At 37.7% G+C, this 20600-nt stretch overlaps 3 protein-coding genes across 3 annotated transcripts; 2 read left to right on the top strand and 1 right to left on the bottom strand.

Moving 5' to 3' along the window:
- Window positions 1072–8795, top strand: LOC18789795. The gene is made up of 11 exons (XM_020554342.1): window positions 1072–1491; window positions 2381–2443; window positions 2582–2655; window positions 2933–3784; window positions 3887–3980; window positions 4061–4210; window positions 4322–5116; window positions 5212–7389; window positions 7490–7562; window positions 7677–7819; window positions 8076–8795. The coding sequence occupies exons 1-11, from the start codon at window positions 1416–1418 to the stop codon at window positions 8411–8413; spliced, it is 4836 nt and encodes a 1611-aa protein (XP_020409931.1). The 5' UTR covers window positions 1072–1415; the 3' UTR covers window positions 8414–8795.
- On the bottom strand, window positions 9317–12626 carry LOC18791898. Its single transcript, XM_007222443.2, has 10 exons — window positions 12322–12626; window positions 12159–12230; window positions 11878–11957; window positions 11262–11361; window positions 11119–11172; window positions 10810–10887; window positions 10438–10535; window positions 10278–10335; window positions 9754–9875; window positions 9317–9653 (listed from the first exon to the last, which is right to left on the bottom strand). The coding sequence occupies exons 1-10, from the start codon at window positions 12553–12555 to the stop codon at window positions 9500–9502; spliced, it is 1050 nt and encodes a 349-aa protein (XP_007222505.2). The 5' UTR covers window positions 12556–12626; the 3' UTR covers window positions 9317–9499.
- Window positions 12717–15579, top strand: LOC18788996 (photosynthetic NDH subunit of lumenal location 5, chloroplastic). The gene is made up of 7 exons (XM_007223330.2): window positions 12717–12860; window positions 12975–13205; window positions 13303–13453; window positions 13554–13642; window positions 14497–14551; window positions 14719–14804; window positions 15043–15579. Exons 1-7 carry the CDS (start codon window positions 12837–12839, stop codon window positions 15193–15195), a joined length of 789 nt encoding a protein of 262 aa, XP_007223392.1. The 5' UTR covers window positions 12717–12836; the 3' UTR covers window positions 15196–15579.

Here is a 20600-nt window from a genome sequence, read left to right on the forward strand (position 1 = left end):
CCTTTGCAGCTCGTCTCTGCTCTACGCTGCCTAAAGACTTATGTTTGGTCATATGAGTTTCTTTATCAGGTTTTGAGTTGAGTTAGGGTGCTTTTCATGGGCCTTTCTTGTTATTGTTTTTGTGTTCTCCTGGGTTTCTGTCCATTGTATCTTCTTCAACCTTCTGCACCACCCACACTTAAACTCAGAAAAAACAAAACAAAATTTGAGCAATTTAATCCCATGATAACCAAAAGTGACCCTTATCTAAAAACCCTTTTACCCATATTTTTGGTTTGATGGATCTACAGATCTTGGGGGTCAGTGGGATTGAATTTGGTTTCTTTAGAAGATCATAGAAATTCAATTCAGTTTCTTTGAAACTTGGTTGTGATTGTAGAGTGGGAGTGAGATGCGTCTATTTTTATATATATATATATATATATATTTTGTTCGGAGTTGGTGAAGTTTGTATTGGATGGAATTGTCGATAGAGAGGAAATGTTCCTCGAGGTCCTATTATTGAAGGGTAAAATTGGAAACTTATGAAGCACGAGTCTTGAGGAGGTTGAAGGATTGAGCAAGCCAAGCTAGGAGAAAGAAGTTGGCTTGGAGGAAGAAGAGAAGGAAAGAGTCTTGGGCAGAGAGAAGGAAGAAGATGCAGATAAGAGAAAAAGAAAAAATAAATCCATATGCCATATTTTTTAAAATTATAATAACCTAGTCCCAATTCCGTCCAAATATACACCAAATACAGGACAAGTGTTATCCAGTTTAGACTAAGCTAAGCCAATTCAAGACAATTTCTAAGCTTAATTCATGCTAAGACAGCCCTGCATAACAAACCAACAATTGTAACTTTATAATTAAAGCTCATGGGCCGTATTAGAGGTTGGGCTTGGATTGCAAATTAGAGCCAAACCAACCCGACCCATTGACTTCATGGACGGTATCGCGTTTCTATCCAGTTGACGGCCACTAAACGCAAACAAAAAAATAGACCTCATGAGCTTTTTCTGTTATGAAACCTTTCTATAAGGCCTTTCTCTCCAGCAAGCTAAAAAACTAAAACTAAAAATCTTTTTACTATTATTTAATTTAAAATTCTGATTGTTTTATATAACAATATTTTATTCTACTAAACAAGCAACCTGAAATCTTATACTTGATTAGTTGATTTGGCTGTTCTGACCACCACCCAAACCCTCACCCTTTTCCTCTCCCAGACCTCTATCTCTCTATGCTCTCAGTGTTGTACAAAACTGTTCTTCGAAACCCTAGATTCTCTGAAATTTCAAAACTAATCCAGACCTAAGCATCTCGTTCTCTATCTCTCTCTATTGGCTTTGTAGCAGCAGAGCTTCAATCCACTGCGTGCTTCTTCTCCCTTTCTCGATCTCCCTCCCTCCCCTACTTCGTCACTTTTCGACCGTTCCATGGCGGAAGGCAAGCTCGATCTGCCTGACGATCTCCTCTTGTCCAAACCGTCCGATCAGTCCTGGACCTCCAAAGGTACTTCTGCGCTTTCATTTTTGCATTTTATTTCTTAGTAATTCATTTCTCTCGATTTGTGTATTTAATGGATTTGATCCATATGAAGCTAATGTAAGGTCGAAGGTTACTGATCTGAAGCGTTTAAGTGTATAGTGGACCAGTTCATTTAAGTCTCTTTCAACATCAACTTCCTTAATTTCGGCTTTCTGCATCTTGAGCTATTCGGACTTATACGTTGTTTTTTTAATATTTCGTTTATTGGATTTTTCTCAGATCAGTTTTTCTTTTCTCTCATATTTTACTTGTGATTTTAGCATTCGAAATTGATCTGTAACACTATATTGTAATCCCTTCGATTGTTTTACTATCAAAATCTCATGTTTTTCTTAAAACTATTAATTCTGTATTCTGTATTTCATTTATGTTTTTGTTTGAAGATCAAATAAAGGAATTTGCATGTGCTACAGTCCCCGGGTTCGGCCCCAGTTTTCGTTTTATTTGTTTTCAAATATTCAACAGTTGATTCTTTCCATGGCACGGTTCATTTATACTAACTCTTTCGGTGACTCAATGAACGGAGAGGACCTATATTTTTCTGATGAACAATAGTACAACCATGGATGCCGAGTTCCTGAGATTTATTCTTGTGTGAAAATTTTGGTCTGCAGTAAAAACTATGTTAGGAAATTAATTATCGAAGTTTTCAGTTCTTTTCTCTTTTGGAAAGTCTATTTAAAATTCTAGTGTATCAAATTTTATTTGCTGTTGACAAATATGTACAGTTCCTTCAAGTAGTGTTGAAGGGGTTAGTAACATCATTACTGGATTAGTGTGTGACATTGACTGGGCTTTGTAGTGAAATCATAGGCATAGATTTGTCTTTTAATTAATGTTCATGTTATGGCAGTTGAAGCCTCTGGGGGAAATGATGAAGAAAAGGTGCTTATCGGGTCATCTGATGACTCGAAAGGTGAGCTTTGTCATTCTGTTTTGTAGCATTAATTTGATGAAGTGTTGAATCAAAGTAATATCTATTTTGCTTCCTCCATTTGTTGTTTATTTCGTTTGATCTGATTTTATATTGCTATTTTACTCTTTTTTTTGGCAGATCCAGCAGCCTCAGAAAGCAGCATACCTTTGTCCCCCCAATGGCTGTATGCCAAACCTAGTGAGTCTAAGTTGGTATGTGCTGTAAAAATTGGATTTCTTTCATTGTTAGTCGAGAAATTTCATTTCTGTTATCTCTTTGAATCAGGATTAGTTGTAGTTACTTGAATCTGTTTTACTTATCAAAAGACTTCAACTTGTGGAGTTGTGCTACTGCGTTATTGATACTGAGATTATATCTTGATATGATGAAAACACTCACTTTATCTGTCAATTAACAGTTGTTTAACCCTGGATTGCATGAAAATTTATAACTTAGCTAACTAGTCAGAAAATTGTCTGTATATGACAGGAAATGCGCGGCCCAAGTTCACTCGGAAACTCCACTGATAGCAACCAGAAGGAAGGTTGGCGTTTGGAAGGATCTGATGACAAAAAAGATTGGAGGCGGCCTGCCACTGAAAGTGAAAATAGCCGTCGTTGGCGTGAAGAGGAAAGAGAAACTAGCTTGCTTGGTGGTAGAAGAGATCGCAGGAAACCAGAACGCCGTGTTGACAGTGTTCCAGTTAGAGACACAACTGACAATAGGGCATTGCCTGCATCTGAAAGGTGGCATGATGGCCGTAATTCTGTGCATGAAGTGCGGCGTGATAGCAAATGGTCATCGAGGTGGGGTCCTGAAGACAAAGAAAAGGAGCCTCGAACTGAGAAGAGAACAGATGTAGAGAAGGAAGATGCTCACACTAACAATGACAATCAATCCCTTGGAGGTAACAATCGTTCAGCTCCTGAGCGTGAGTCAGATTCTCGGGACAAATGGAGGCCACGCCATAGAATGGAGGTTCACTCTGGTGGGTCAAATACTTACCGTGCTGCACCTGGATTTGGACCTGAAAGAGGACGGGCGGAGGGTTCAAATTTGGGATTTACCCTTGGAAGAGGGAGGTCAAATGCCATCGGGAGATCATCTGCAGGCGTTATTGGCTCTGCTCCTTCTGGAAAAAGTGAAAGTGTCCCAGGGAAACCTAGGCACTCAGCTGATAGTTTTTGCTACCCTAGGGCAAAGCTCCTTGACATTTATCGTCAGAGAAAGCTTGATCTATCTTTTGCTACCATGCCAGATGAGATGGAGGATTCACCCCCTACAACTGAAGTAGGATTTGTTGAACCACTGGCTTTTCTTGCCCCAGATGCTGAAGAAGAGGTAAGAAATGAAATTCTTGGATCATCTTGGGTATGTGGATTATTTTTCTTTGATGGATTGATTCCTTTTATGCGTTTTAACTGGTTCATATGTTGCTATTAGGCCATCCTTAGTGATATATGGAAGGGAAAGATTACAAGTAGTGGGGTAGTATACAATTCTTTTAGAAAGGGGCGATCAACTGAGAGCAGTACAGGTACTTTCAACTCAATGGTTTCCAATTTCAGTCAATTTTTGGAAATTTGAAGTCTAATGTCTAAAACACTCATTCTCTAGGTGTTGGGGACTTGGAAGCTGTTGATGGAGTTCTGGGTGTTTTGCCCTCAAACATCCCTGAAGAGTCTATCAATACCTTGCAGGACGCTGCAAGTGCTGATACTAATGGGAGTTTGTGGAATTATGGTCCACAGAGGAATGTGGTAGATGGTGAGTTGCAGTTTGTTTTTATATTTTCATGTTATCCTATATATTAAACTGTATGCAAGGATTGTTGACTGGAATTTGACATCTGAAGAATCCTAATTATTTTTATTGCAGAAAAAGATGTCAATCATAAAGAATGGCAAAACAAAGCTACTGCAGGAAAGGACCTTGATGGATTGTCCCTAACATTTCAAAAAAGTAATGGTATCTGCAGTGATTTTGAGACTGATGGTGCTTACAATAGTGCCGATCAGCTCCATGTTCGTGACAGTAGGCAAATTGCAGATTCTACTTTTTCCAGTCATTCTCTCTCTGATGACATTGAGTTTACCCCTTCTTCTGACATAAGATCCAAACTTCCCGATGATTCAAATACTCTCTATGCTTTAGGCTCTACTGAGCAGATGCAGAGTACCAACCCTCGGGCAAAAGAAGTAGAAAGGGATGTCCCTCCCGAGGACTTATGTTTGTATTACCTTGATCCTCAAGGGGTTATTCAGGGACCATACCTGGGGGTAGACATTATTTCATGGTTTGAACAAGGTTTTTTCGGGACAGACTTGCTTGTTCGTTTGGCGGATACTCCTGAAGGAACACCTTTCAACGAATTGGGGGAGTTCATGCCACATCTGAAAGTTTGGGATGGGCAAGGGAATATCATGAATCCAAGTTCTAATATAGAAGAATCCAGTGGCTTGATAGGGAACTTAGAGTCCAGTTTACCGTCTTCTGCTCCGGTTTCAGAAATTACTGATTCATTTATGGGGAATGACCATCGGCGGCCATTGCCTGAACTAAACAGCCTTTCAGCTCAGCATATTCTACCCAGAACATCTGAGCCTGAAGCTCCATTACAACTGCCAAATTCCAGGGGTCAAAGCTTTAATGATTTTGTTGCAGATGATGAAGGTTTGGCTTTAATGATCAATTTGTTTTGGTTTGTTTATTGTGCTGACAGATGGTTTTTCTATTTATCTCATCCTATTTCATCTGCAATTTTCCAGATATTGTGTTTCCAGGAATACCTGGAACCACTGGCTATTCTACTGCAAAATCTTCGGGGACCATTCATGATCCTATAGCTAATTCTATTAGCCACCTTCCTCCAACTGAGCTGACTGAATCTGGTATGCCTATTCAGAATGATAATAAGTTGCACCCCTTTGGCTTGCTATGGTCTGAACTAGAAGGCGGTCAAACAAAACATATCAAGTCAGCCAATACGCCTTCTAGTGCGGGGAGGGCGGTTCCATTTGGTGCAATTTCTGATCCAGCAGTTGTTGCCGAGACGTGGTCTGATGTTCACAGAAAAAATACAGTCTCTGATACAAACCTGTATCAAGACATGATAGCTCCTCGGCAATTGGCACACATGGAACAGGAACCCAGTCATTATGATTTAGCGGAGCAGCTCATGTCACAGCAAATTCAACAGCAACAGCTCCAGCAGCGAAATATGTTGTCTAGTTTTGGGCACTTGAATGATGCAGTACTAGAGCATTTGCCAAATCAGAATCTTATTCACCAACAGTTAGCCAACCATTCTTCTGCCGACATGGATCATCTATTGGCACTTCAGATGCAACAGCATCGACAGGCTCAGCTCCAGCAACATCATCAATTGCAGCAGCAGCAATTTCATCAACAGCAGAAGCTTTTACAGGAGCAACAGCAATCTCAAGTACAACAGGTGCTTCTTGAACAACTGCTGCGTGGTCAAATGCATGATCCCGCACTTAGGCAGCAGCATGTTGATCCTGCCAGAGCAAACAATGTTCTTGATCAGGTTCTATTGGAGCAGCACCTTCTGCATGAGCTTCAACAACGGTCTCACCATCTTCCAAGGCATGTTGATCCATCTATGGAACAGCTTATCCAAAAGTTTGGTCACTCACCGCAAGGACATCAAACAGATTTGTTTGAGCTACTGTCTCGTGCGCAGCATGGGCAAATTCAATCGTTGGAACATCAGATGCAAGCCAGGCAGCAGTTACCAATGGGAATGAGGCAGAGGATGGAAGAAGAGAGGCATGTCAGTTCTGTCTGGCCAGCAGATGAATCAAATCAGTTTTTGAGGGGCCATGCTGGTACTCAGCAGCGAGCTCACTCTTCTGGATTTAGTCCTTTGGATTTTTACCAGAGGCAACAGAGGCCATCGCATGAGGAGCAGCTGAGTCACCTTGACCGGAATCATTCATTGCAGGATCGACTTCAGCAAGGGTTTTATGAGCCTGGCTCACTGCCGTTTGAGCGGTCAATGTCATTGCCTGCTGGTGCACCAGGGATGAACTTGGATGTTGTAAATGCCATGGCTCGTGCTCAGGGTTTGGATATGCAGGATTCCGCTGGACGTATGCAATCGGCTGGTCAATTGGGAACATTTTCGTCTGGCATCCATTCTCATAATCCTCATCACCCTCTTCCTAACCAATTTCATGTCTCACATTTGGATGCACTTGAGGGACACTGGTCTGAGAAGAATGAACAGCTAGAAAATGACTGGCTGGACTCTCGGTTTCAACAGTTGCATATTAATGCTGAGCGGCAGAAAAGGGAGTCTGAAATCAAAATTCCTTCTCAGGATCGAACTTTATGGATGTCAGATGGATCTAATGAAGAGCATTCAAAGAGACTATTGATGGAGTTACTCCATAAAAAATCAGGCCATCAACCTACTGAGTCATCGAATGTCAGCAATGATATGTTCTCTGATAAAAGGCTGTCATCTGGCCTCTACTCTGGATCAAGCTCTTCAAATCACGCATTCATTCTTCATGCAGACCAAGAAGCAGGTCTAAATAATTCATTTCGAGTAGGATCCTATGGTTCTAATCCATGTGAACTCCCACAGGAAGAGCGAGCCTGCAGTGTGGAAAGCAATGAAAAGTTGATGTATAGACCTGATTCTGGAGCATTGATTGAGAGAGAGTCATTCTTGGCAGGCATCAATGCTACGACTCAGTCAATTTACACAAATTCTAACATGATTAGTAAGTCTTCTATCAATAAAGAACGTTCGGAATTGGAGGGGAGGAAGCGTGGATCCAAGAGTGAGGCGATCATTATGGGTCGAGCTTTTGAGACTCAAGAACGAATGGCTGAACAAGCAGGGTTGGCTGTCCAAGATTATGGGGAGAGGGCAACAAATGCCCTTGGCATGCATAATTCATCTGGTGTTTCAGGTACTACTCTTTATTGCTTCTTTTTAGTCTGGACTCCCTGGCATTGTGTTCAAAATTTTTCATGTAAGGGTCGTGGTTTTATAAATTTGCTTCTTCCCAGGTGGGAATGCAGGCTTTTACGGCGACAAGATTGGCCGAAGTAATTCATTTGCGGAAGAAACTACCAAGGATCGGTACATATGCGACCTTACTCTTATTGGTCCCTTGTCTTTATCACCCAAATTCTTATACGAATTCCTCCTATCATGTGTAGAAGTAATTCTTTCTTCTTCCTTACATTGCCACAGGGTGCCGGTCCCATCCAAAGGTCAAGACAATATTCTTCTGAGACGACCTGCTGTCTCAAATGCTTCAGCATCCCAAGAAGGATTGTCAGAACTGATTTCCAATCCAGTTTTCAGAGGGAAAACTTCAAGTGGTGCACCAGATGGTATCGTACTTCTAACTCTCTACTAATTTCTTAATTTGATGTCTATTTGCTTATTTCAAAGGTTATGGACTTTATAGCTACGCCTACCATCTCTATAACTCTTGTGCCACCCCAAACAGGCAGTGCTATCATCTGCATTCTATTTCTTATTACTTTATTGTACCACTTTGAAACAATGCTGGGGGACTCTAAATTTACAATCAAATTGTCAAATAATACTTTCAGACAAATAAGTATATATTTTTTAAATCTTCAGGGGGGAGGCCAGACCAAGTCGTTAATCCAGTAAACCAAGGTTCTGATGTCATTTCATCTTCAAAGAAAGACGTGCATTTTCGCCGTGCTTTATCCGTTAGTGACGTTGATGTGTCAGAGGCATCATTTATGGATATGCTTAAGAGTAATACCAAGAAGGTTGGTCCGATGGATGCCCATACGGCAGCAGGATTTTCAGAAGCATCCGATGCAATGCAAGGGAGCCGAAGTGGCAAAAAGAAGGGAAAGAAAGGGAGGCAAATTGACCCCGCCCTCCTTGGTTTTAAAGTTACCAGCAACCGGATAATGATGGGTGAAATTCAACGCATAGACGATTAGAGCACCATTGATTCTGTAATTTCTGTGTAAATCTCCATTCCTTGATAGTTAGTCTAGTTAGTCTAGTTAGTCGTATAGGTTTAGAACACTCGGTGTAAAGCATCTGCGGGTGAAAATTCTTTTATTTTTTCTCCCCATCCATATCCTAGTGGTTAATGGTTGACACATACTGTCACTGGTGATAAAGATTGCTTAGCATGCGATCTGAGTGTGCAGCAACGGCTAGTAGGATCTAAGTTTTGTATAAGACTAAGAGGGTTTAACTTAGGGTAGTGATCCGGCAATCTATCTGTATATTGTTTAGATTTATTTTAAAGCTTTAACATTATTAGCTGAACCCTCTGTTTGGGTCTTTTTTAATTGTTGAAAAATTAGGTTTGCATATGCCTTATTCGTCACAATTACACTAATTACTGTAGCTCCCCAAAAGCTCATCTGACCCCAAGGTAGTACGTATCCTGTAAAAGCTGTCACAATCATTAATAGGAAGATTACAACTCCGAGACACCGAACAAATTCCCTAGGACTGCTATAACTCGCATGATATAGACCGCGAAAAATATGAAGGTGAACCACAATGAGAAACATACTTGCCCCATTAGCATGCATATAACGGAGCAACCAACCCCCTTCAACATCTCTCATAATGTGTTCTACGCTGTTGAAAGCTAGATCCACATGAGGTGTGTAATGCATAGCTAAAAAAACGCCAGTCACTATCTGAATGACTAAACAAATACCAGCTAACGGACCGAACCCCCACCAACTACTAATATTTGTGGTGAAAAGACCAGATTCATACAGCACAGCAACGCTACATGTTTTGTACCGAGGGCAAAATTGGTATAACAAAGGTGATACAGAAAAGGGCAAAAGAAAAGAAACGGGGGGCACGGCTTCATGTTTGGCTGCAATTTGAACTTGAGAAAGTGAATAGGCTCCAGAAAGGGGCAGACTAGTCTCCGATTCCCAAGCAGTATAAAGTTTTAACATTAATCAGAACTTGAATGGAAGAACAAGACCTTTTATCTTATCTTTTGTACAACCAAATGTTGCAAAAAGTTGTTACTGGCATTTACATTTTGCTCAAGGAAGCCATTGATTTTGAAAGAGCTGCATGACCGTCCTTCCCATGATCCACTCCAAGTCTGTAGATGATAGAGGTATTTGATTGACGATAAGTGAAATGGCTTCTTTCGCTCCTTTATAACCACACTCGGGAACAACAAATGGAAAATCACTGCAGTGAAGACTATTACTGTTAGCATCTTTTCCCTACCTGGTCAAGAAGGAAGCATTTTTGTTTTGATCGAAAGAACAAGAGAAACACAGAGCTCTACCTGCCCCACATGACATGGTTAGCACCAAAGCTCGAGACAACTTGAGACAGTGAGTGAGATAAATCCTGATATGGAAATGGCATTCTTGACACCCTGAAAAGTGCACTGAATTTCACATAGACCTGGCCATAAAAAAATCACATTACACATCAAGAATCGGGCTCTTAATGTGCGTGAAGTATAAATTGGGAAGCAAACATACAAATTATAAGGCATTGGACAGAGATATCACAGAGGATCCAAAGGGTTCATGATTGTGCTTTATATGCCCTATCCAATAACCTAATTGTTCTTGACAATCCTTTATTAGTGCCTAATAGAAATTTAAGTTGGTTGATTTTCAGTAAGTTCAACAACCTATATCATTCTCAAATTCAATGTCCTTGGCAGAACAAATAAAGATATAAGGTTCTCAAGTAATGGTCTAGGTCAACATAAATATGACAGCCTTGTCTTACTCAAGATGGCAGCAATAGTAGAAAAGCAACAAGGCAGTTATGAGAAGGTATTCTGGAAACCTTTACCTGTGGGAATCTGGATAGCTTTAAAAGTGCAGAGAAAGCCAGCTTTTCCTCATCGTTTCTGCAAGATAAGATATTTAAAGTAAGAAAAGTTACAAATGGTCTAGCCAAATATTGATTCTTGAAAGCTCTTTGTAGCAAAGTAAACTAGAAGAAAACTCACATTGGTGGTTTGCAGAAAGCCAAATGATCAAGCAATACAGTTGTTGATGGAAACTCTGTGCACAGCTCCTCAATTTCTGAAATATGCAGACTGAGGCCCTGAATTTAACCATTTTATAGTAAATAAGCATTTCTAGGATAAGCTCCATCTGGTAACATCCCACACACAGAGACTAGCCTATTTGGTGAGTAGGGCCATCAAGTAGTTTGACGTATAGGCCATCAAGTAGTTCGATGTATAGGACATCAAGTAGTTCGATGTAAAGTAATAAAATGTTTTAAATGAATATGCCATCCACATCAATTGCTTGTAATATAGAACCACAAGTTGCAAATCCATTTTACAAAAGTCATAAGAAAAGAAAAACAATACCTTCATACACATAAAACCAACTGGTACTCCAAGTTCTCCTGCCTTGGAGAACATTGCCTTCCCAACTTCATTGGTCATCTGCAGAAACCCTCAAATGTGGTAAGAATAACATCGATGTGGATGTATAGAAGTTATCTGGCTCTAGAAGGAACTTGCTCCACCTTTAATGGTGTTCACAGGCATATATACAAGAGCATCTATCTATTTTTTTTTTTTCTTTTTTTGTAAATATTTTTTTATAAATATTTATGAGGAAACCAGAGAATCTATCTTAAAACATGTGCAAAAGTATGAAAATATTTAAATTACCTGTTGACCAGAAGGCCACAGATATGGATTGAAGCGAACAGCACGATAATTATCCTAGCATAAAAGAAATTTTTGTCAAAGTGATTTCCTTGAAGGCACCAGAGATAAACCCTGATTAACATAATCTGGAATTTCTCAAAGACCTGCAGAATGAGACGTTCAAGTTGCTTAACCCCACTTCCATCTTCGGTTGGATTTGCTAGGCAACAACCAACAAATTTAGATGGATACTTCTTCAACACACTGTCCAAAGATAAGCAAGTATAAGGCAATACCATATATAATGTGTGGTGAAGAAATCAAGAGGAAATTACTACCATATACTGATATGCATCAAGTAGTCCTATACCATGTTTCCTACCAACTCATGCCCTCGCAAACATGATCATAAGGCCACCACTTAGATGAGCATGAGTAAGAATTGTAGGACATCACCTGATGAACTTCTGAATATTAAACTTTGTTGATTAGTTTTGCAATTCAAGTCTACACAGAATTAAAAGTTCATTAGGTGGGATACTGTGAGCCATGATGCTTATCATGTTATTGCAGGAATTTAGAAGTTCAGCAGTTTAGTTACTGGGTTCTAAAGTCATTATCAAAACGTAAAGATCAACTACCATATACACATTAACCATGTCAGCTACAATTTCATGTGGCTCTGTAGCTAACATGACTGCTAATATTTTGTCTAAACTATACTATATTAAGAAAAAAATGAAGATAAATGACATCAACTTTGATAGAACATGATCATACCTTGTCACCAAAGAATGATCGAATTTGTGATTAATGGGTTGCACAATAAGCGCACCGTCAACACCTGCTTCTTCCATAGACTGGGAGAAGAAGAAAAAACATGAATATATGTTGGCAATAGACATTGTCATTTATCAGCTACAATGACAGGTATGTTGGCAATAAGAAAAAGTATGTATGAGATCACAGTTACAATGCTGGCAATCCTGAAAAATCCATATAATTTCAATTGGGATTAAGCAAGAAACACACACACAGTGACAGCTTCATGAAAGTCGTACCTTGAGCAAGAAATCGACATCTCCAGGCAAAGTAGGTTCTTGGCCAGGAAAGTAAGGGTATTTATCCGCAGCCTTGACAACCCAAAATTTCAGTAACACTTCAGCTTCAGAACAGAAAAAAACAAGTATGAACTTGCAAAACAGTTAAACTCAGCTGGGTTACCTCTTGGGGAGATGCCCACACATGCAGATGTGAATCTATGATCTTGGTTCTACTCTGGGGCTCATTGGTAGCCATTCTTGCAGAAGAGACTATGAACCGGGTCTTTGTTGAAATGTGGGCAAATGGGGGTGGACATTTAAGTTGCACTACAGGGACTTGAGCTGAAGCTGAAAGCAGAAGAGGCGTTAGCCTGACTGCCATAGCCTTTGGATTATGGCTAAAAGACCCTTTCATTTTAGAGTCACTCAGTCACATATATGAAAGCCCAACTCGGCCCGTTTAGGATGCAATCGGCATTTTGGATAACTTGGACATTATATTGGTAATTTCAGAGTCATTGCATTGGTGAGTCAGTGACCTTCTCGCTACTCTCGAATTCATCGCTTCTTTGCAACAACAAAGAAGGAATATACTGAACTGATCCCATAAATTTCAACACCACCCACATTGAGCCTTATCAGCATACCACATAGCTTAGCAGCAGCAGCAGCAGAGGTAGCTCTACTATACCTTCAATGGCGGCTCCATTGACCACCCTGGTAAAAACCCATCTTCTCTCTCACTTTGTTTGGTTCCCGAGAAACCCAAAATTAAAAATAAATGTTAATGACGGTATAATAAAAGAAGTTTTCTTTCTGTTTTTGCTTTCGCAGTCAAATGTTGGTTCGCTTCCGGGTTCTCGCAGCGTATCTCAGATCAGAGCTTTGACCCCTACCTGTACTTCAGTCACGCTTCCAACAATTCCATTGTCTTCTAACAAAAAGGCAACGTTATCCTCCAGCTTCCTCTCCAGGTCGTCGCGTTTGTCCCCTCTGACATTCTCTTCAAACCCTAATTCTCAGAAAAGGGCCAGTCTTGTTAGCTCAGTCCGGGCCAGTGCTGAGGTTTGAATGAAAATTCTTTTTTGTTTTTTTGTTAACCAAAGTTGCTGCATTTGGTGAGCTTATAATTATAATTTTAAGTTTCTTTTTTCAATTGTAGGAAGCAACTTTGCAATCAAAAGTGACCCATAAGGTGTATTTTGACATTAGCATTGGGAATCCAGTTGGGAAGCTTGCTGGAAGGATTGTGATTGGATTGTTTGGTGATGATGTGCCCCAAACCGCAGAGAATTTCCGTGCCCTGTGCACAGGTTTTAAGATTTATTTGGTTTTGTTTATGGCTTAAGTGGTCTGATTAAAGTGGCCTCTTGAATGTATTTTGATTTCATATGAGCTGTGTGTCTTTCTTAGGTGATAAAGGCTTTGGGTTCAAGGGTTCAGCATTCCATCGTGTAATCAAGGATTTCATGATTCAAGGAGGGGATTTTGACAAAGGCAATGTGGGTGCTCTTCCTAGCCTTGTAGCCTCATTGTTTCTGGTTTATTTTATGAATTGCAACATTGGTTGACTAAAGGTTTAACGATGATATATGGTGTAGGTTTCTAGTATAAGATTGATTTTACATTGGTAAGATTACTTTAAAAGCCAATCTATCAAATACAAGGAAACTAATGGTTCACTTATGCTAAACACTGATTGCAAGGTTAAACAGAAGAAAACAGAAAAACAATTCAGCACTTGTTAAGATTGTTATGATAGCTTGAATAGGTCTCTTTTCTAGCCCAAAACTTTACATCTAAACTTATGAGTCCATAAGTTTGCAGTGGGCATCGCCATTCACTCATAAAAACAGCTGTGGAGTTACCTCGCACATATGGCTGGTTGACCATTTTAGTTTTCCTGTTTTATGCATCTTTTCTCTGTTCTGTTTCCCAAGCCAGCTATGCGTTTTGAACTTTGTGAAATTAGTTTTCCTGTATTATTTATAACAACTTCTTCCAGTATATATTTACTTTTGTTCCCAAAGGTACATAGGTTTACTAAAGGTCTTCTAATCAATGTTGCCTGCAAGTAAATGAGAGCTTGAATTCCTGAGTATTGGAAGGAGTTGACTTTTTAGGGATTTCGTGCTTAATAAACTATTGAGAGTACCCTTTTTGGCCTATATCTCACTGCCTCACTTTTCCAAGATTTTCCCCACAATTTTTTTCCATTTATTACTTTGAAATATGTAACATTTCTTCATGCTTTTTAAAAAATTATTTTTGAAAATTTCATAGTTTGTTTTTGTTAAGAGGTTTTTCCTTTTGTTGGACATAACAATGACATTACAATGCTGGAATAATGTCGCAGGGAACTGGAGGTAAAAGCATTTACGGTCGTACTTTTAAGGATGAGAACTTTAAGTGTAAGTTATTCCTCACTTCTTATGCCTCATAGTAGGTGACTGACATGCTAGATACATTCCTTCCTAGGATAATATTTCCAGAAAACATAGATAATACAATGAGATATTGAATATGTTTGTGTCTAACTTTCATTGCAAACGTAACACTGTAAATCATGATTTTGCAGTGTCTCATACTGGACCAGGAGTTGTTAGCATGGCCAATGCAGGCCCCAATACCAATGGGAGCCAGTTCTTCATATGCACTGTCAAGGTAAGAAGTGTCATTCATTCTCTATACGATAAATCATATTGTAGGAAAATTATGGCGTAATTGTTTGAAGCCTCATGTAATTGTGGCACAAAGCAAAAATTCATAAACTTTAATTTTCCTAATGTGGAAGATTGACAAGATTTCTTAGTTTCTTCTCAGAAGGTAGTTGAAGCTTAGAGGAGGTAGCATTATAGCTTTGTAACTTGATACATGCTTAAGTATAATTATTTGGTTGCAGACCCCATGGCTCGACAACAGGCATGTTGTGTTTGGGCAAGTTCTGGAAGGCCTGGATGTGGTTAGGCTGATTGAGTCTCAAGAGACAGACAGAGGCGACCGTCCTACAAAGAAGGTGGTCATTGCCGACTGCGGAGAGCTGCCGGTGGCCTGATGAGTTTTCTTATCAGTTTGAGTTATCAGCGATTCTCATCAGTTTGCTCCCTTTTGGAAATGTAGGCTTTTGTATTATCTACCCAGTCAAGAGGCTTTTGTTTGGTGAGATTAGGTCCTGCACAATCTTTTTTCTTTTCCACATATCTGTATTCCAGATAGTTGAGTTTGAGAACTGGGAATTATAGCCAATTAGAGGAAAGAACATTTTCTGAATCTACGAGTGAAATGAAAATGTGATGATAGGTGGACTGATTAATATTGTTAATTGCTGTGATCCAATCCATGGAAAGCATCAATTAGTACTGTAAGCTCAAAATAGCAGCATCCCATGGCTCTTGGGCTACCCATTTGGTGTAATATTGGGCTAGGGTTTGATGTTGATTCAGATACATATGGGCCTTGTTCATGTTAAGTCCTTATTGGTTTTCTTTTTTGGGTCAATTTATTGCAACTCTAAGTCCATATTGATTTAGTTTCCCAAACCAAAACCTTGGCTGCTCTACTAGTACTAACCAACGTCAGGTAACTGTTTTCGTACACACAAGGAAAGGAAAGGAATGCAAGAGGCTCCTTTGTACTAAAAATGATTAATTGAAGATTCAGAAATCCACTCTTCATCTCATTATTTTTGATTCGACACGATGCGATGCGATGCGATCGTCAAGATCATATATCAATCGATAACAAATGGGTTTTCCTTTTTCTTATCTTAATGACTTTTGCCAAAGGAGAGTGAATAATAAGTCAAAACTTGGTTCGTATTCTCTTTATCTAAAGAATACCTACGTAACGAATCAAAAATTCAAAGGTATTTTTGTAGAAAATCAATTGAACTTTTACCTCAATTTCAATTTGTCACCTTAAAGAAAAATTTAAAACAAATGTCACCTAAAATTTTCAAAATCCTTAATTTGTCATCTGACTTTAATTCAATCTATTTTCAAGGGTATTTTAGTCTTCCCATTTTTCAAGGGTATTTTAAAAATGGAAAAATCATTATAAAAAAATTGTATATTGTTTAAACAATTAAAATTGAAAGAAAAAAAAAAATCTCACATTCCCCTATCCCATGTGCTACGTCACTAGCAGTTCCAACCAACCTCGACCACCTTTAAATCCATTCCCCCTTCCCTCTTCACAGCCCATTCCTCTATTCCTCCTTCCATATTCCCCTTCCTCTTCTCTCTCTCTCTACTGTTGTGTCTACCCAAGTGCAAGTAGTCACACGTAGTAATAATAAGTCCAAGTATCGTATTCTCAAGGAGCAAGTAGGCAAATGTTCGAACATAAAGAAATAATTAAACATACCAAAATAAAAGTGACAAGCAAAATGGAAAGGTAATTTGATTTGAGTGTTGTAGAGATTGAGTTTAAAAACGAAATATCAATAATGGAAATGCTAAGGCATCAAGGTTCAATTCTTTAAGCAAAATATGTTTCATGTTCTTTAATCCAAATTATAACTCGATTAAAATTATCATTGAGAAACTTTAACAGGAAGATAAAGAAATTAAAAATAATTTAATTTTTCAATGTTATCTTTTATTAATGATTGTTCAGAAAATAGTATTGCTTAATATCAAATCTTTTAATTTAAAAGCATGCTAAGTCAGTTCTTAACAATGAGAAAAATATAATTGAACTCATGAAAAGATAGTAGCACTTAACATCAATCAAAATAAAAGGATATGAAAATATTGAACAATCAAAAATTAAAAAATTTAGCAATTCATACCTTATATTGGATTAAAAAATAATTCATAAACTTACTCAAAGGACATTCCCTTTAGCCTTAGCTAGAGTTCTAGCAACTCATTACAAAGAAAAACGTAACTAAATTTGAATGAAATGGATAAATAAATCTGTCGTAGTGGTTTCCTTGCCAAATAAGTTGATAGGTGATTTATAATAGTCAATGAGGTGAGTGGAAAGCTAATACATTCATGATGGGTAATGAAGTTTAAGTGAGAGATTAATTGGATTACACATGTGTTGATGGTGGAGAGTTAGTGGAAAAGAAATAATAGTGAGGTAGTGGGCGTTAAATGGATGGCTATGAATGATATGAAATAGGCTCTTTAGCTTCAACGATTTTGTCTTCTCTTCTCCCTCTTTACTTCTCTTTATAATCACAATAATCACAATAATCTCACAATTAATTATTCAATAAAATCCGCCGCAATTCTCTTCACATTTGGCTTGAATTTGGACAAATATATATCTTCATCTTTTGGCTTTCCACAAAAGATAAATTCACCTAATAAGTTCACCAAATTAAATATAGAAAATTCATAAATCCAATTGGTGAGAATGAAATGTAACAGCAAATGAAATTATCTTTATTAAGCCAAATTTATATCATAAAGTCTCCAAAATAATATTAAAAAGATGTAATTTGAGACGAGTTCTGTTATTTCCATCCACCTGTCCTATTTTTCCATCCACCTTATTTTCAAAATTTTAAAGATAAATTTACTTCTTTGTAAAATGATTTATGAGGACAACTCTCTCAATCTCTCTCACACGCACCCAGACCATATTTTATTTATTTTTTATTTTTGTTCAAAATCCACACCCATCTTCATACCCAACCCACCAAACAAAACGAAATCAACATTTTTCTCTCCCTGCATTCTTCAAAAATTAGGAACCAGAAGAAAATCTAAACTTGCAAACTCATAACCCCAATTTTATTTTCAGTCACACATAATCCAATTGTTTTTCTTTCTTCAATAACTCTAAAGCTCAAGTAGTCCCATAATTACATCGACTTTCAGCTTTTGGGCAACTCCAAAACTAACTGAAACTCGTGGCCATTTCCCTTTCTTCCTTTGTCTCTTTCTTTCTTTTAAATTTCAAAGTCAAGTAACACCTCTATTGCAGTCTCTAAAATTAAAAATAAAATAAAGCAAATGTATTTTTCTTTTCTGAAACAAATAGAGTAATCAATGTGAGTTTTTTTTTTTTTTTTTTTTTGGTTTGTGTGTGGGTGATAAGAAGGTGAGTGTTTTTTTTTCGTTGGCAGTAGAAGGGAATTTTTCTTTGGTTGAAGAAGGAGAGTTAAATGTTTGTAAGGTCATGGTGTTGTTGACTATTGGGTTTTTTCCAGAGGAGAAGGTTGGGGTAGGGATAGGCTAATTGAAGAATTTATTATTATTATTTTTTATAATTTTTATTTATTTATTGTAATAGCAAATATGGAAATACAATTAATGGGTATTTTAGGAATAATGGTGGGTGGAAAGATAGGTTTTGTTTATTCAAGTCTATAAGGTTGGTGAAAAGATAAGGTGGGTGGGGAAATAGGACAATGGGGTGGAAATAGCAATACTCTTTGAGACCCTCATCATCTACCATGGAACACCTACCATCCACACACAAATTCCCTCGGCCCACCCAAACTGAGTCCACCTTTTTCTTTTTCTTTTTTCTTTTTGGTATTTTTCCATTTGCATCTTGAAAATTTGTGGAAGGACAACTACTAAACCAACAATTTGGTAGCCTACGTAATAGATGAGCAAGCAAACTTTAAATCCTTCAACAGAAATATAGTTGGTACAAGTTAATGAAACTATGAAGACAAGAAAGGGGTTAGATTTTGGGTGGGAAGCTTAAGTAGTTTTAAATCATGTATCTGAAAATTTAAGACAGGCTCAATGAGAAAATAGGATAGGTGGTGGAAATTGTTGCACTAAAAATAAATTATACATGCTCAGAGAGAGAGAAAAGGGGGGTCATTTGCGATGTGTTTTAGGGGCAGGTAAGGGAGAAAGGGAGGGATGTCTCTTTTTTCTGTCTTTTTTTTTCTTTGAAAATTGAAAGACTAAAATAATCTTAAAAATAGATGAAAAATTGGATGTTGTTAAAGTCGGATGACAAATTATGGATTTTGAAAAATTAAGATGATATTTCTTTTAAATTTTTCTTTAAGGTGACAAATTGAAACTAAGGTATAAGTTCAAATAACATTTCTACAAAAATCTCTACTCCAAAAACAAAGAGTCTACTATTTCCACCCCTGTCCTATTTCCCCACCCACCATGTATATTTGAAAAAAATACACAATCTTATCTGCCCACCCACCATTATTCCTAAAATACCCTTGAATTATTAATTCAAGTTAAAAACATTAAATTTTCAACAACGAAAATCACTCTTCATCTTCTTCTTGTTTTTTCGATTCACGACCAGAATGAAACACCATTCTAGTCAACCCCTTAATCCTCTTGGAAGAACTACTAAAATTTACGCTACCATATCAATATTCACATTAACTCCTTAGCAGTATTGGTGGCTTCACCACTGCAGCATTGGCAAGATTGTCATGGATTTTAATTGAAGTGATGTTATATGGAATAAGGACCCGCATGTGGGTTAATCAAACTAAAAAATCTTGAAAATGGAATAAAATTGAAGGACACCTTGGCCTCTATTATTAACACCCACCAACCCTAATGACACAATATTAAAGGGGGAGTTGCGAATTTTATTTTTCTTATTTTTTTAGCTTTTCAAAAGATTGGAATGGGTAGATCGGTGGGTTTAGCTCGTTGGATTTGTTGAGGTCGGGAAGATGGAAAGAATACGGAGAGTTAAAAGAAAAAATTTATTTTATTTTTAGGGTTTTAGTAGTCATTTTACAAAGGGGTAAATTTATCTTTAAAATTTTGAAGATAAGATGAGTGAGAAAATAGAACAGAGAGTTGGAAATAACAATACTCAAAACAAAATTAGATGACATTATCAAAATGAATATATGCATAAATAACTTAAATTATATTATTAATTCAGTATATATATAGGTGTCAAAGATAAGACTTCTTGTAGTAATTGAAGCATTCAAATGGTTTTTTTATTTATTATATTTATTTATTCGACTTTCATTTATTAACACAACGTCAAAATTCATTTCACCCATCAGGTTGCACTATACATATATTAAATACAAGTGATATTATATTTTAATCTAATCTTAGCTACGAATAGGAGAATTTGAACTCGGATGCAGAATGGGGAATCTAACTAACTTGACTAATCCCATGTTTGCATCAAATTGCACTATAAACAACTCCAAAATTTCATGTTTAGTTTCAACTTTTAATCTCACGTACTTGTAACAAGTAAAACATTCAATCTAGCACAAAATGGTTTCAGTTTGTCGATATTTAATATGTTAGGATTTTTGTGTATCTAATCTTACGTTAACATTTAGTATCTTTTGTGGCAGAAAAAAGCATCCTGACGAGAAAAAGAGAGCAACTATCATACAAAACAAAAAGCTTAGAAATGCAGAGCAGACGATGCCATTGTCTATACATGTCTGAAATGCATACACGTGGAAGGCTCAAGCTAGCCCTTCCAAAACCAACATTCCCTCCCATTGCAACCATAATTGATGTATGA

The sequence above is a fragment of the Prunus persica genome, chromosome G1 (assembly GCF_000346465.2).
Source record: "Prunus persica cultivar Lovell chromosome G1, Prunus_persica_NCBIv2, whole genome shotgun sequence".
Lineage (NCBI taxonomy): Eukaryota > Viridiplantae > Streptophyta > Magnoliopsida > Rosales > Rosaceae > Prunus > Prunus persica.

What these genes read in the sequence shown, in the direction of transcription:
- LOC18789795 (XM_020554342.1), top strand. Translation starts at nt 1,416, where the DNA reads ATGGCGGAAGGCAAGCTCGATCTGCCTGACGATCTCCTCTTGTCCAAA. An exon ending in TCAGTCCTGGACCTCCAAAG is followed by an intron (nt 1,492 to 2,380) that starts GTACTTCTGCGC and finishes ATGTTATGGCAG; the next exon opens with TTGAAGCCTCTGGGGGAAAT. An exon ending in TTCAAGTGGTGCACCAGATG is followed by an intron (nt 7,820 to 8,075) that starts GTATCGTACTTC and finishes TTAAATCTTCAG; the next exon opens with GGGGGAGGCCAGACCAAGTC.
- LOC18791898 (XM_007222443.2), bottom strand. Translation starts at nt 12,555, where the DNA reads ATGAAAGGGTCTTTTAGCCATAATCCAAAGGCTATGGCAGTCAGGCTA. An exon ending in TGTGGCCTTCTGGTCAACAG is followed by an intron (nt 10,888 to 11,118) that starts GTAATTTAAATA and finishes GGGTTTCTGCAG; the next exon opens with ATGACCAATGAAGTTGGGAA. An exon ending in TTGGTTTTATGTGTATGAAG is followed by an intron (nt 10,536 to 10,809) that starts GTATTGTTTTTC and finishes GGTTAAATTCAG; the next exon opens with GGCCTCAGTCTGCATATTTC.
- LOC18788996 (XM_007223330.2), top strand. Translation starts at nt 12,837, where the DNA reads ATGGCGGCTCCATTGACCACCCTG. An exon ending in CGGCTCCATTGACCACCCTG is followed by an intron (nt 12,861 to 12,974) that starts GTAAAAACCCAT and finishes TTGCTTTCGCAG; the next exon opens with TCAAATGTTGGTTCGCTTCC. An exon ending in TAAGGATGAGAACTTTAAGT is followed by an intron (nt 14,552 to 14,718) that starts GTAAGTTATTCC and finishes ATGATTTTGCAG; the next exon opens with TGTCTCATACTGGACCAGGA.